Below are 14,677 nucleotides of genomic sequence, written 5' to 3' on the forward strand. Positions count from 1 at the left end.
GGCTTCCTATAGGATGTTAAGTCAAGAAGAAGGGCTTGGGCCTTGTTTTCAAGGCACTCAGTGGCTTGTGCCCAGTGTATCTAAAAGCTGCAAGATAAAGACCAAGATCTTTAATCTGCACTTCTTTGGCATAATGAAACTTTCTACTGTGAAAATTAAGTGTAAGAGGTGAAGCTTTCTCAGGAGATGAGCTGATGATGAATGCTGTCCTATAGGAATGAAAGACCAACACCTGCTCCAAAGGCAAGGTGCAGCTCTTTGACTTTGCATTCTGTAATTTACCATAGCAGTGTGTACATTAAAAACCATTGCAGAACCAGAATTAAAACAAGCATAACACTGAACCCACAGTTCTGGGGACAGAATGAGAGAACTTGTGAGCCATGGATGTTAATGTTTTACTACAGGGGCAGGCAGTTATTTTGGGTGGCGGGCTGCTTACTGAGTTTTGGCAAGCCATTGAGGGCTGCATAACAGGCAGCCAGGGGCAGATAAATATTAATTTTCTAAATTTTTAGGGGCCCTGCATGCCAGATAGAATGGCCTGGCAGGCTGTATCTGGCCCACGGTTCGCATTTTGCCCACCCCTGTATTACTAGAAGGTATTTGGATACTGGCAATGAGCTATTTTAGTCTCCCTTTATAAAATGCCGAACACTGCTTTCCTATATAAATACAAACCCATCTAATATGGGGGAAAAAAATCAACATTAAATTTAATATTAAAGTAATTATTGGAATATACAACACGATTTGCAATCAAGTCTTGTGTTGGATGATGGTGACTTTGCAGAAGCAACTACATAGTCAGCGCTCGTAACTCTGTCAGCTTTGCAGAGTAAGTGTAGGGTGCCTTGGTACGTTAGGACTGAAGCTGAAGGATGCGGTTATTTTAATGTTTAATGGGAGTTGCTGTCTTAAGCTTATGTTTTATTGGTATTTGTTCTAGGTGGTGCTTTGATGAAACAGTAACTCACTTCATCTACCAGGGGCGACAAAATGACAGCAACAAGGAGTACAAGTCTGTTAAAGAAAAGGGCATACACATTGTTTCAGAGCATTGGCTTTTAGAGGTATGGGGGAAAATGGAGATGTTAAGATCAGGTATACTTCTGCATGCTTACAGCTCATCAGAGATCAGTGGAAAATCGCAATAGTCGATGCTTTTACACATGCTGCTCTGAATTCACAGGATTCAGACTTCTAAATCTTGGAAGTAATTTCCATTGATGTGTCATCACCTTATAAATTACTAGAATTGACAATTTCTTCTTACATTTGCCTTTCATAACTAATACTTACATGGCTTAATTTAGAAGAAGTGTTGGTGATGGCTGAATAGTAACTTTGGCTTACATATATATTTGACGTAAAAAGTCAGTTTTAGTTCTAAGACGAAGAAACAGTTAAGAAAAACAAAACTTGGTTCAAAAAATGTTGTGCTAATTATCATGAGAACTTTTAAGTGCATTTTCCAATTCCGTTTAGGTCAAACTGGTCTATGTTTAGATTTTACAACACATTAGCTTGTGTCATTCCTTCCTTTCCTTCTCCTGTTTCTTATAACCTTCTTATGAACTTTATTGCAGAGCGCACAAGAAAATAAACGGCTTCCTGAATCCCTGTTTCCTCACACCTACAATCCCAAAATGAGCCTGGATATTAGTGCAGTACAAGATGACAGGCTCTCCTCCGGTCGGTTTTCATCAACTGGAAAAATGGGAAAGGAGAACGAGGTATACTGTAAAATGTAACTTGTCCCTGCTGGAGTCATTGATTTAATTTCTCTATTCAGTTTAAAAGGATGTTGACTTCAGTTTGGCCATCACTGTAGCAGAATCACTTAGCTCTTCAGGTGTTGTAAGACTGAAGCTTTATGTCCTATGTCTGCCGTGGCTTACCACTCCTGAAACTTGTTAAAAGTCTCTCAGTTTGGGAACGAGGTCTCTAAGCTCTAAATTCCCTTATTGTTAGGATGTTTTGTTGGATGAAGATAACCCAGGAAATGAAACTACAGATCAGACAAAAGAAGTATTCATGGAAGAGGAAGAGCAAATTGCAGCAAATGAACCTAAAGGAGGTAACTTGAATATTCTGCATTTTTTTTCAAATTGGTATAATACTATAATTGTAAATATAAACCTCTTTACCATTTCAGGTAACCTTTTGATTTTTACAGACTGAAGGATTTAGTCATATTTCACCTTAGCTTAAAGTGTAGCAGACCAACCATCCTTAAAATGTGCTGGCTGGTAATTATTCATAAGTGCCAAGTTTGAGAAAAGGTCCTGCTTTAAAGACACTTTTACTTAGTCCACACTAAACAGTTTTGCCAGTAAAATCCTCCTTTGTCACAGAGTTGTATTAACTGTTCAAAAAAGAGTGAGCTTCTGAAACTATTCAGCAGCCAGCAGAATATGCTTGTGGACTTTCCCATGCTCTGTGTTGGCTCTAGTGGTCTGTTTGGACATTGGTACCTTCTGAAGATGCACTTGGCAAAATTGCTGCAATGAAGCCATTAGAAGAGTATATATGTGCGTGCGCTCTGGCAGTTGGGTGGTGGCAGCTGTTATCTGCTGACAGAGGAAGGTAAACATAGACATGGCCTCTGACAGTCCATAAGAGAAGTTTGACCACCTCTTGTGAATCATTAGGCTGCTATTTAGACATGTTTAAAAATAACTTCTCTAGTCTCAAAGATGTTTAAGGGATTTTTGAATACTGGCAGGGAGAATACCGATAAAGCAGGGCTTACAATTACAACTTTATATGAAAATATATATGTGCCTTTGTTCTGAAAGTGAATCGCATGACTATAAATGCCTGTGATATTCTGAAAATTTAAAATGAAACAGCCTCACTCTTTTGGGGATTTTCTTTCCTTTCAAGTTTTAACCCAGACATTGGAAATGAGAGAGAACTTTCAAAAACAACTACAAGAAATCATGTCTGCCACATCAATAGTGAAACCACAAGGACAAAGAGGATCCCTGTCCAGGAACAGTTTTGACAATTCTCCTAGCACACCTGATAGCACACGATCTATGCGTAATGGCCGTAGTAGAGTTTTGGAAGCTCTCAGGTATTTTGTCCTGCTTTTCTTTAGTTTAATGGTCTTAAAAATGTGGATTGCAAATGAAATAAAAAGTATATCTGATAATCTTTCAAATCGTAGCTGCCATATTGTAGCTACAAATGTTTCATAATGTAGCGATACCTAAGGTACATCTAACTTAATTTTTTTTAAACTGACACTTGCCTTTTGCCACTTAGCATCTTTTTCTTGCAGTTTAATCTCTGTTTTATTTATGCATGGTGGATGAGTTTTCCTTAAAAGGTTTCTTCTTAATTTGTGATAAGAATATAAAGCAAATACTTTCCCATGATAATCTGTCATAGCCTAGTTTAGAGCAAGAAATATGCACTTCCAGGATTAGCTGGTCTCTCTTTCAAATTCTGAAGAAAACGTTACCTCTCTTTATATTATGACAAAAATAATCTAGTATTTAACAATTAGTTATTCCTGCAAAACACTTCTGTGTTTTTCTTTCGAATTGAGAAGCTCTTCATGACAAACCTAGGTGTAGGAAGTTGATGAATAAGGGTCTGATTTCCAGTTTTATTATTGCACCTCAAAAACTGAATACTGTTTGCAAAATGGCTCCTTTTCAATTTTCAAATTTGCTGCAAGATAACATATAGTAAAATATAAGATCATGGAACATCTTACTAGTGTATGGTCCAGAATAAAAATATCCCTTGCAATTCACTTTAGCTAACTTTCTCCTGTTGTGCCTGACTGCTCAATTGGCCGTATGATTTATTTTTATACTGAACCCTTTTGTTTTCTGTAGAGATCAGAGGGTTGCGTTGCTAGTGCGATCATAAGCATGTTTCTGTTTTGGGGGATTGCACATGTGTGGGGTTTTTTTTTTAAGGAGATTTTGTGTGATATTTTTTTCGCTTCTTAGGCAATCCCGGCAAGCAGTGATGGACATGAATACAGAACCATCACAAAATGAACAGATTATCTGGGATGACCCCACTGCAAGAGAGGAGAGAGCAAGGCTTGTCAGCAATTTGCAGTGGCCCAACAGTCCTTCCCAGTGCTCTGAACAAATTCAAACTAATGTAAATAATACGGATGAGCCCCCTGTCAGGAAGCCCTTAACTGAAATGGAAACTGCTGATTCAGGTAAGATAAGAGATACAGTTGGACTGTGTCATTCAGTTAAAATGAATATAATCTCTAGAAGCAAAGGAGAGCAGTATTTCTAGGTGGACCTTTTGTACTTTAAAACATAAAAACATGCTTTTTGTTGAGCAGAACTGCTCGTTTCCTTTTTAGAAATAAGTAAGGATGGTTTTCTTTAAAAATGTAAATAACATCTTGTGCACTCTCCTCCCTTTGCTGTTCTCCCAGAGGAGCTTTCCTGCATGTTTGACATCAGTAAGCAACATAGCAGTTGCACTGCTGCTACTTTACGCCCAATTTCCAAACCCTCATTCATGTTAGAAAGTATTTTACTAAAGCAAGTAACTCCAAAGGGCCCAGATGGAGCCTTTGAATATGCAGGTAACAGCTGCAGGAGCTTGCCTTTCAATAACTGCTGAAGTACATCCCCAACATCAGTGACAAGGGAGGTATAAGAGAAAGATCACCCATTCCCATGAAACCCACTACCTGCATCCAGACTATAAGGGACATCAGTGGACCAGGATGCAGTCAAGTTGCTATACTTTATTTTCCCTGCTGTTCTCATGAGCAATCCCTCCCAGCAAACCCTTCATTTAGCTGTAGGAGTGGGGAACAAGAACACGTAAGTCATCTCTGTTTCTCTTGTCCTCCTGCCAACTGCTTGGACTACTACTTCCAACCATCCCTTTAACAGATTTTTTTTTTTTTAACCTGAAGCAGCAGCTAACTTGGAGGAGGGGTCCCTTTGATCCTGTCTTTCATGAGGAAGTTGGCATGATTTAACCACCCTCTTTGTGCAGTTAGTGTCTTATGTTGAATTAGCTCAAGGCATCTGTTTACTTAGGAAATGGAGGAGTCTCTAGATAAAATAGTCAAAACATGAGACTGTAATATCTTACCAGGTGCTTTGTGAAAGGACATAAGCAATAATACAATGTCCCGGTGGCATTTGTTTTAGGCTGAATACCTTTTACAGTTTCACCAGAATTGTATTTGATCAAAGTGAATCAATCAGCAATGATTTATTATTTACAGCTGTCCGTGATGTTGAGAATGCAGGCATAACTGAAGTCTCAAGGAGCCGAGGGGTCAGAACTCCAGAAACCCCTGTACAAGATGATCATTTGATCCCCACACCACAAGCCCCAAGCATTGCCTTCCCACTAGCTAACCCTCCTGTGGCTCCACAGCCCAAAGAAGAGGTTTGTCATATTGCTATTTGCCTGTTTTACTGATCTGATTATGTTTGTACTGTGCAGGAAGGTCTCAGTGTTAATAAAATTCAGTCTGTTAGTGGATGTTAAGAGTCATGAACCAAAAAGATGACAAAGCCAGTAGGGAAATACAGAGCACCTGAGTAAGGGACTAACATAAGAAGGATAGGGGTGAGGAAGGAGAGGAATCCAGCTAGGTTACAGAAAACAGTGTTGGCCAGCTGAGCCTGGGGGTGGGGTGCAGAAAGGTCTCAGTGCAATGCTAAAATGTATTTGAAATTAGAAGTTGATTGTACCACGTTTTCCCGAATCCAAGACCACCCTGAATTTAAGATGGACCCCTCTCATCCCCGTAATTGGATTTTACACATGGAAACTATATGCATTTGTTATCATTTTTCCATATATAGAATCAAATTATTAGAGGGTCATCTTAAATTCATGCCCTTCTTCCCCCAACTCCTGAAGCAAGGAAAGCAGGGGGGAAGGGGTGGGGGTGAAGTGGTCTGATCCTTGCCTCCTGCTGTCTACTTCTCCACACAGTGCCTGCCCCCCTCCCCCAGCCACTGCACGTGGTTGTTCCAGCCCCAGGTGGCCACGCAGCAGTCGTTGCAGCAGTGGCAGCTCTGACTGGACCTAGGGCCAGAGCTGCTGCTGCTTCTACTGCTGCTATTGCATGGCTGGGCTGGGGCTGGGGCTGGAGCAACTATGTGCTTCATGAACTGGGCTGGAGTGGGGCCAGAGTTGTGCTGGAGCCAGAGGGTAACTGGCATTAGGGGGGTGGGGGACAGGCAGTGGGGCAAAGGTAGGTGTGGGGTAGGCAGCAGCAGCTCTGATTCCGATCTTGAGTCTTACGCTCAAGTTGCCTGTCCCTCCGGTCTTACGCTCAAACCCAAGACAAGGGGCTTTTAGGGCTTTTCCCTTCATGTTAAAGAGGGTGGGAAGCTTGTCTTGGATTCAAGTAAATATAGTAAATGTATTGATCAGTTTAAATGTATATATCATTCATTTCTGTGCAGAACTTAAGTTCTCAGTCTTTTATTTTTTCCAAGAGACTCTGACCAGCTGTTCCTTTTAAGGAAGGAATATCATGCTGGTTTACTTTGTGGTCTTGTTAACCAGTAGTTTTTTGGGGGAGCTAGGGGAGGGAGGAATGGCTGAGCATGTTTACAGCCTCTTTTTAATAACTTTGGGATAGTGAGGAAAGAGTGGTTTCTAGTAATCATTTTGACACTGCTGTAGTAGCACTGAAATACAAACTGTGGATCTGTCACTGCCAATAATCTGTTTTAAAAGTGCACAGAGGACTTTGAGAAACTAATCTTGCTTTTGATTTGGCTGAAAAGCCCAAGCAATGGAAGGATACAAGGTTTAGTGGCATACTTCCTCACATTAGTGAATGAGTTTGGCTTGGAACAGGCAGGCTTGCCATTCTGACAGGGATTCCCAGCTGTATTTTGCACTTTGAGAAAAGATCAAATCTGTCAGTCATTGAGTTGTTTCTATCCTAGAAAAATGAATTTGATCCAATTCCTGGCAGCAGAAAAAGAAACTTTTTTAGAAATCTTCCTGCAAACTAGAGCACAGAGGAAAAACTACTGAGCTGCTGAGTCAACTGGTGTGCACTTTCCATTTTCCTTGCTACTGCCTGGTGTTCATACCACCTCATCACAAGCAGCAGTTCTGGGACTGAAGGTGTACGTTTATACTCCCTCTCCTATATGACCACACTGTGCTGGGCAGAGGCACTTGGTATTTTTGCCTGGGGCTCTAAACTTTACCCTTCAGTCCCAGACTCCCAAAAGCACCAGGAAGGACTGCTCCCTTGTCTTTGGCACATCGATCCCCTGGCAGAGTGCAGATGGGGTAATGGGCTAAGAAGAGTGGGTTGGTTTTGGACCACTGCAGCCAGCTCACCCTTTCATTGGCACAGAAATGAACAGATACTTTTGGCAAAGGACATGCCAGCAGTAATGCAGTATTTCACAGGTCTCGGGGGGAAGGTTCTGTCACTGTTCAGCACAAAGCCCAGGACACGCATGAGCATGGACCACTTGGTCTGTTTTTTAAATACCCAGGAGTAAAACCAAAGTAGCATCTGAAACTAGTTTCCACTCAAGTGGCATGCAAGTAAAGGAGCCATGCCCTATGGAAAAGAGCAGAGCCCACCATACAAGGTGTCGGATTCCTAAACTGAAATGCTGTGTCTACAATGTGCTGTGCAAGATAGCACCTTAGTTATGTTACTGCTCTTTCACCCAACACTACAAGTAAGATGGGTAAGCTTTGCTGGGTGCTGTTTTTGGCAGCGCAGCACAAAGCATGTGGTAACTTCAACAGTTTTACTTGGGAAATTTTTTTTACTTGGGAATAATTATGAGAAGCCTCATCTTGGGGTTTTGCTGCTGTTAGTTTTCCATTGTAGAAAGCTTGGATGTGGGGAAGCAGGGCAACAACTGTGTCCAATGATTTTTCTATATCTGGCTTGCTTTTCAATCAATAATTGAAGGAATAACAGATAACAGAATACCCAGGAGACGGGTAAAACCAGAGGATGTTAGGTGCAAGTTTTACTATGCACATTAGAAAATTTTTCAATTTGGGAGAAACCTGCTAGTGGAAAGCCAGGCCGCCTTTGTTTTCTAACTGGTGGCTCTGATCTTCCCTTCTCAAACTGCATAGCTTAAAGAAAACTTAATGTAGTAATAACTATCTCAGACACTAAGTAGAGAAATAGCTCGAGTATCAGTTTTAATCTTTCTGCCCTACTCTCCCCTAAACTTTTGGTGTATTCTAGGTTGTTATAGCAGATGAGGTTGAAGAACCAGAAAAGCAGCGTAAATTCCAGCTGTCTTCTCTTAATCCTCAAGAGCGATTTGACTACTGTCATCTGATTGAAGAACTAGGTACCAAATGTCCCTGAAACTTTCAAAATTGTTTGTGGGTTTTTGGGCCAGAGAGGGGCCTCTTGCTATTTCACTGATTTACTATGAGGTGTCAAATTGGTAGTCCCAAAATTCATGATGGTCCTTCACTTCTTGAAGGAACAGTCTTGTTACAAAATGACAAAGCTCATTTTTCTGTCTCCTGGCATTTGTCTATGGAGTTTCCTCTTTGTCCTTAGAATTGTGCCTGCCTATGCACCACTGGTATTTCTCTCCTTCCCTTTAAATCTTCCCTGCTACAACTGCAAGCTTGATTGTGCTAAAGTGGCTTTGTGTGTCTATTTTCCACAAGTTACCTCCTTCTCCTCCTCTGGCTTCCATGTATGTTATTGTAACAACGCAGGTTTCTAACTGGATAGAATTGTAGCTTAATAATAGAAATGTAACATGGTAATATCGCACATTTCTTCATTCTTTCACTTATCCTCTCTGCAGTGCACTTTACTTGAACTAACCCAAATCAAACTCATTCCTGTGTTTCAAGGTGGGATAGTGCTGGAGAAGCAGTGTTTTGATCCAAGTTGTACACACACTGTTGTGGGACATCCTCTTCGAAACGAAAAATTCTTGGCCTCAATGGCAGCTGGGAAATGGGTCCTTCACCGTTCTTACCTAGAAGCATGCAGAGCAGCCAGGTGCTTTGTACAGGCAAGTAACGTCATTATTAAGATATCAGCATCTTAAAGTTCTTTTTGGTATTTTGATTTTTTTTCAGTGCTTTTGAAACGCCCTCAACAGGTAGTAACAGGAATGTAAGGACTAGATTCTCAAAACGTACTGGTAATTTTTGGGGGCCCGATAGTTGACAAGGGGCCTCATTTTGGGAATTGCTGAATGTACATCTTTTCTGAAAATCAGTTTTCTGAGGTGTGTAGCTATGGGATAATTGAGGTACCCATAGTTGCTTCTTCCTGTTGAAAATTGATTCTTGAGTGCTTTTGGTAAATTAAGGTATCTACATGAGATGCTGACTGCACAGTAGTGTCACATTGCACGAAGCGTGATGCAATGCTACTGCACAGTAGTAATGAGCTACTGCACACACAGTGTCATCTAAAAGCTGCTCGGCAATGTTGCTGTGCAGTAACTCCGCAGTATACACAAGTACTAACTGACTGCACAGTAACAATCTATCACTTGGTTTTTAATTGGTTATCTTAGGCCGCATCTACACAAGATGCTGACTGCACAGTAACCAGTTAAAAACCAGGGGATAGATCAGGAATTAGTTTACAAATATAGCTATTTAAACAACCAAGCTCCCCCTTTTTGTATTTTTGTTTTTCATATAAAGCATGTTTGCTATAGATGGGTATTCCTGCATATACTACATTGACATTTGCAATAACACCCTGAAATTGCTATTACGTAAATATTTGAATACTGCTTAGATGCTTTGCAGAAATCTCTCTCTATTACAAGCAAGAATTTGTGTTTTTGTGTATGAAAATAGAAATTAGAGGAAGGAATTGAAAAAATGCAATCTCATACTCTCTGCTTCTGAATAGTTATGTTTATTAGTTTTAACCAGAAAAATATAGTGGTATGCAAGATGATTTAATGAATCAAATAATTTAGTTAAAATTGGTGGGAGAGGCACTATATACATAGGAAAAATTTAAAGATGTTTAACTAGAGCCACTGTCTCCATAATTAAAACTGCAAATGGATACCTAGAGCTAGCATGGACAGGAACTTTGTTCCTATTTTCAGTTTCCCACTCAGGGCCAGCCCTTCCTATCCTGCAGAACCTGTGGCCACAGAGGGCCCTGCTGTCAAGGGGCTGTGCCCTGCTTGCCCCCTGGCTGCCTGCGCAATGTTTAAAGGTCTTGATGCAGGCAGGGAGCCACTTCCTGGCCAAGCAGGGGAGTTCCTGGCTCCGCTTCCGCCCCAGCCCTGGGGAGGGAACCCAGGTGCCCCCACCCCCTGCAGCCCAGCCCACATGCGCACAGCACAGCCCTATTTTATTTCAGTGAGTTTATATCGCAGTGAACCGCAATTTTGATTGTTTTGATGGATCTGGGGGGCCCCAAAGCTATCTTGCAGGGGGCCCCAAAAAACTGTGGGCCAGCCCTGTTCCCACTGTTGTAGTTGGTGAGGCTCCTTTGTAATTTGCATTTACAATTGCTTTAGGAGGAAGATTATGAATGGGGAAGCAACTCCATACTCGATGTATTACCTGGAATCAACATAAACCAGAAGAAACTAGCACTTGCAGCTATGAGATGGAGGAAAAACATCCATAAAAGGAAGCAAGAAACTGGCATCGCTGAGGTATTTTGATACAGATATAGTATACCTAATTGATGCAGGGCTTGGAGTGCTGTAATAGGATGGGCTCCAAGTATCTTGGATACTTGGAGGGCTAATATATCTAAAAACAAAACATCATAGCTGGATTTCTCCCAGTTCAAACTTTTCAGCCTAAAATCTTCTATTGTCAGTTTCAAGCCTTATAATTGAAGATTGTCTTGGTGCTTGTTGGTACAGGCGACTGCGATAGCTCACTTATGAGCCGTTTTGTAAACTGGAATTCTGTTACTTAAAAATCAAAGAAGCAATTCTCATTGTTTAACATTATGAAGATCATGAACTTGATATAAAGAATCACTTTTATGCTTAACATTGCTTCTACTGTTCAGACATCTGGATCAACAGATGTATGTTTATTTTACAGTAAAAATGTCAAGACCTCTGAATATTTTAGGAGCTTAATTACCCTTGACTTTCAATGAGATCCAGTGTCCGAATCACATTTGAAAATGGTACTTAAGTACTTTTGAATTTTTTAGTCATCAAACGTAATAGGCATTACTGAAGGGTTTGAACAATCTTTACTGTAAAATAGGGAACCTGTTACAAAATTCCTGACTGGGGAGATGTACATTAGCATCTTACCAGGCATATAAGGGCTGTACTTGATATGCATGTTAATATTATAACATACATATGCATAAAAAAATTCTCATAATCCTCATTTTGTTGCACTGGTAGCTAGCTGTCTTGAGAGATGCTAGAAAATGTGTTGCCAAACATTTGCAGTCTTCATGGTGAGAACAAAGCTGACAGTTGAGAGGTTGATTCCTAGGGGGCTGGGGCTAGCCTTAGATTGCATGTAACGTGTTTTTTAGAGGTGCACCGATACATTGGTCCGATATCAGATCGGTACCAATATAAAGAAAATTGGCTGCATCAGAAATCGGCCTATTGGGGCTGATAATTTGGCCAATTTAAATGCCATCGTGTGCATGGAGCCTCAGTGCAACACTCAAGCAGCAAGGAGCACAGCCTAGCCGCGCGTGGAGAGCTGCCTCTAGCTGATAAGGGGTTGGGGGTGGGGTAGATCAACACCCCCTTCCCCCCCCCCCCACTGAGGAAGGGGGCAGAAGCAAGTGTGGCAGGGCTGAGCATGGGACAGAGGCGTGGCTCTGAGGTTTGGGGGGGGGGGGGGGGCATGGCTCCCACCACTGTTTGCAACCGGGGCAGGGGAGTGGATGGGCTGGAGCCAGGCTCTTTGTGCTGGGGGCTGGCTCAGAGTGGGGGCTACAGAGGGGGATGCAGCCACCTGATTTTGCCATAGCTCCCTCCCAGTGCTGCTGCAGGTCCAGCACAACTCCAGCTCTACCCCTGCCTCCCCCATGTGGGCACAGGACAGAGGTGTGGCTCCCTCCAAGCACTGTATGCCCAGCACAGCCCTAGCTCTTCCCACATTCCCTCCCCCCCCCCGGGAAGTTGAGCCAGGAAGTGCCAGGGCTGTCCTGGGTGCACAGCGGTCCTGAAAGAGAGCTACAGCAAAATTTGGGGTGGCTGCGTTCCCCTCTGTAGCCCTCACTCCAAGCCCAGCTCTGGCCCTCCTTGCTCCGCACAGATCCAGGGCCACACGCTCCCCCCACAAGCCATGCCTCTGTCCAGTTTCTGTGCCCTGGCTGGGCAGTGCCTGCCCCTGACTTCTCCCTCACTGCAGGAGGGGTTGATCTGCCCCCTTCCCCTTCTACCACAATGGATTTACCAGCTGGAGGCAGCTCTCCATGGTATATCAGAAATTGGATTGGTATGGGTCAATACACCTCCTTAAAAATTAGATATTGGTATCAGTCCCCAAAATCTCTATCAGTGCACCCCTAGTTCTTTTGCTGCTGTTTAAAAAAAAAAATCCCCAGTGGTGTGCAGAAGCTGTCCTTGGGTGGGGTGTTGGTTGGTGAGCTATTCTTTTTCATGTCAGTGACTTTTTAAAAACTGAATTTTTGTATCCAGGGGGCATTCAGTGGCTGGAAAGTGATTTTGAATGTTGACAAAGCCAAGGAAGCAGGGTTCAAGCGTCTTCTTCAGTCAGGCGGTGCAAAGGTATGTGGAGTTTTGTATCTCATTAAGTATTTTTACTATAGATTTGTTTTCAGGTACTGATGGCTTTTATTTCTGTTTTTGATGGTGGTTGTCACTCACTGAAACATTGTGCAGTGATGGGTCTCCAATTTCCTGGTGTCCTACTACTTATCGGAATGAATACAGTTCATGTATGAGTTTACCAGGCAGTAGACACAAAAAATAAACTGGGACTTTCTGTTTAATTCTGCAGGTGTTTCCAGGTCATTCTTCAGCTTTGTTTAAAGAAGCTACTCACCTTTTTGCTGACTTCAGCAAACTGAAACCAGATGATTCCAGAGTTAGTGCTGTGGATGCTGCAGCCCAAGGAGTGAACTGTTTGAAACCTGAATACATTGCTGACTACCTTATACAGGTGCATATACTCAAGGGCATTATGTACCACTTGCTTTAACAACACAAATGGTCTACATGCAGAACAAGTAGCTTATAAATCACATTTAATAGTGATCTACAGATCACACTTTACAGGATAGAGGTCTGCCCTGCATTTACTTAAGGTGAAGCACAAACTGTTGACACTATTAGAGTGGCCATAGTTGAAGCTGGTTTACCAGTAGTGGTCATAAACTATAATATAGAATGCTATCATGCTCAGTTTCCAGAAATTTCTGGTTCTGACTACCAGCAAATTGCCAAACTTATTTGGGTGTTGAAACTGGATACATGTTGCTATGACTAGATAGGGAATTTAGTGTGCGCTCAAGATTTTCTTACTAGGCTAGATAGTGAGAAACTTTTAATAATTCCAAGCCAGATCAGAAAAGCTTTGATGGATCACTCTCTTATCCTTAGCCATGGCATATATTTTGTTTGATTCTTTCATATTCTGTCCCAAATGATTAACCCTTTTTAATGGTAGTTGGCTGCTAAAGACAGGCCAGGTAGAATAATTTAATACCTTCCAGCTACACAAATAATTTGATTAAGCCATTTTCTTCTTTTGAAGGAGCCTTCTCCTCCAATGGATTGCTACTGTCTGCCAGAAGCTGTTCCTTACCTACAAAATAGTAGAGAGCCTGGAATCAGATCATCACAGAAGAGAAAAGCACCTGGAGAAACAAGCAGTGTCAAAAGATCCAGAATCTACTAAGCAGAATCTGTCTTACTGTCCTATTTATGTTTTGCCCCTACCTTGTTAAGAAAATTAAAATTTTTATTTTAGTTTCATTTTGAATGTTTGTGGTTAATAAAAGAAGTTGCTTAGGTTGCTGTAAAATTAATTTAGTTTCATAGTAGTATTTAGGAGCCTTAATGTGGTTTGTTCAACTGTTAGTAAATCTTGAGTATTTTGAACACAGGCACTTAAATTCATTTGAGGAGTACAATATATAATAAAAGCCAAGAAGAATTTTATGAGGTAAGTAACATATCTTGGCTTTACCTGAAAGTTTGAGTGTATTATCAGTTAGCAGGAATGCTGTTGAATCAGCCACAGAATTTTATATTTTGCATGAGTTCTTCCCCTTATTTTTGAAAGGGTAGGAAATAAGCATTTATGTAGAAAAACAGCTTTCTAAAATTGATCTGAATAATGAAACAACGCGTTGACCTTCTGTAGAAACTTTCATCTCATGGTCTCAGAATGCATGAACTGAACCTTGCAACAAATCTGCATGGAAGGCAGAAATATTATCTCCATTTTACAAAGAAAAATCTCATACACAGAGAACAAGTCATTTAATCAGGGTCTCAGCTTAAGTCTGTAACAGCCTGAAATCGAATCAAGATTTTATATTCTAGCAAATATGCTCCTGGCCAAGCAACCTGATTACATGAACAAGTAGATTGGGGGGGGGAGGTGTTTGTTAAAAATGCACCTGGATGTGTTTACCCATCTTTGGGTTTGCTTATGGCCTCCAACACTGTAATATCCAAGCACCTCATTTTCTAATAGAGGAGCTTGGCCTTCATTATTAGAGCCACACAAAGTTCCC

At 41.5% G+C, this 14,677-nt stretch overlaps 1 protein-coding gene across 4 annotated transcripts in view; it reads left to right on the forward strand.

Annotated features, from left to right (window-relative positions):
• Window positions 1–13,910, forward strand: part of TOPBP1 (DNA topoisomerase II binding protein 1) — a 34,825-nt gene extending 20,915 nt beyond the window's left edge. For all 4 annotated transcript variants that reach the window (XM_006261943.4, XM_019483540.2, XM_019483539.2 and 1 more), the window contains 12 exons: window positions 950–1,073; window positions 1,590–1,736; window positions 1,975–2,080; window positions 2,890–3,082; window positions 3,972–4,195; window positions 5,234–5,400; window positions 8,210–8,318; window positions 8,842–9,005; window positions 10,491–10,631; window positions 12,612–12,701; window positions 12,934–13,095; window positions 13,690–13,910. In XM_006261943.4, the coding sequence (XP_006262005.1) occupies window positions 950–1,073; window positions 1,590–1,736; window positions 1,975–2,080; window positions 2,890–3,082; window positions 3,972–4,195; window positions 5,234–5,400; window positions 8,210–8,318; window positions 8,842–9,005; window positions 10,491–10,631; window positions 12,612–12,701; window positions 12,934–13,095; window positions 13,690–13,833 (1,771 nt within the window). In that variant the 3' untranslated portion in view covers window positions 13,834–13,910. The remainder of the gene's footprint in view (window positions 1–949; window positions 1,074–1,589; window positions 1,737–1,974; window positions 2,081–2,889; window positions 3,083–3,971; window positions 4,196–5,233; window positions 5,401–8,209; window positions 8,319–8,841; window positions 9,006–10,490; window positions 10,632–12,611; window positions 12,702–12,933; window positions 13,096–13,689) is intronic.
• Window positions 13,911–14,677: the final 767 nt, after the last annotated feature.

This window comes from Alligator mississippiensis, chromosome 5 (genome assembly GCF_030867095.1).
Source record: "Alligator mississippiensis isolate rAllMis1 chromosome 5, rAllMis1, whole genome shotgun sequence".
Taxonomy (NCBI): domain Eukaryota; kingdom Metazoa; phylum Chordata; order Crocodylia; family Alligatoridae; genus Alligator; species Alligator mississippiensis.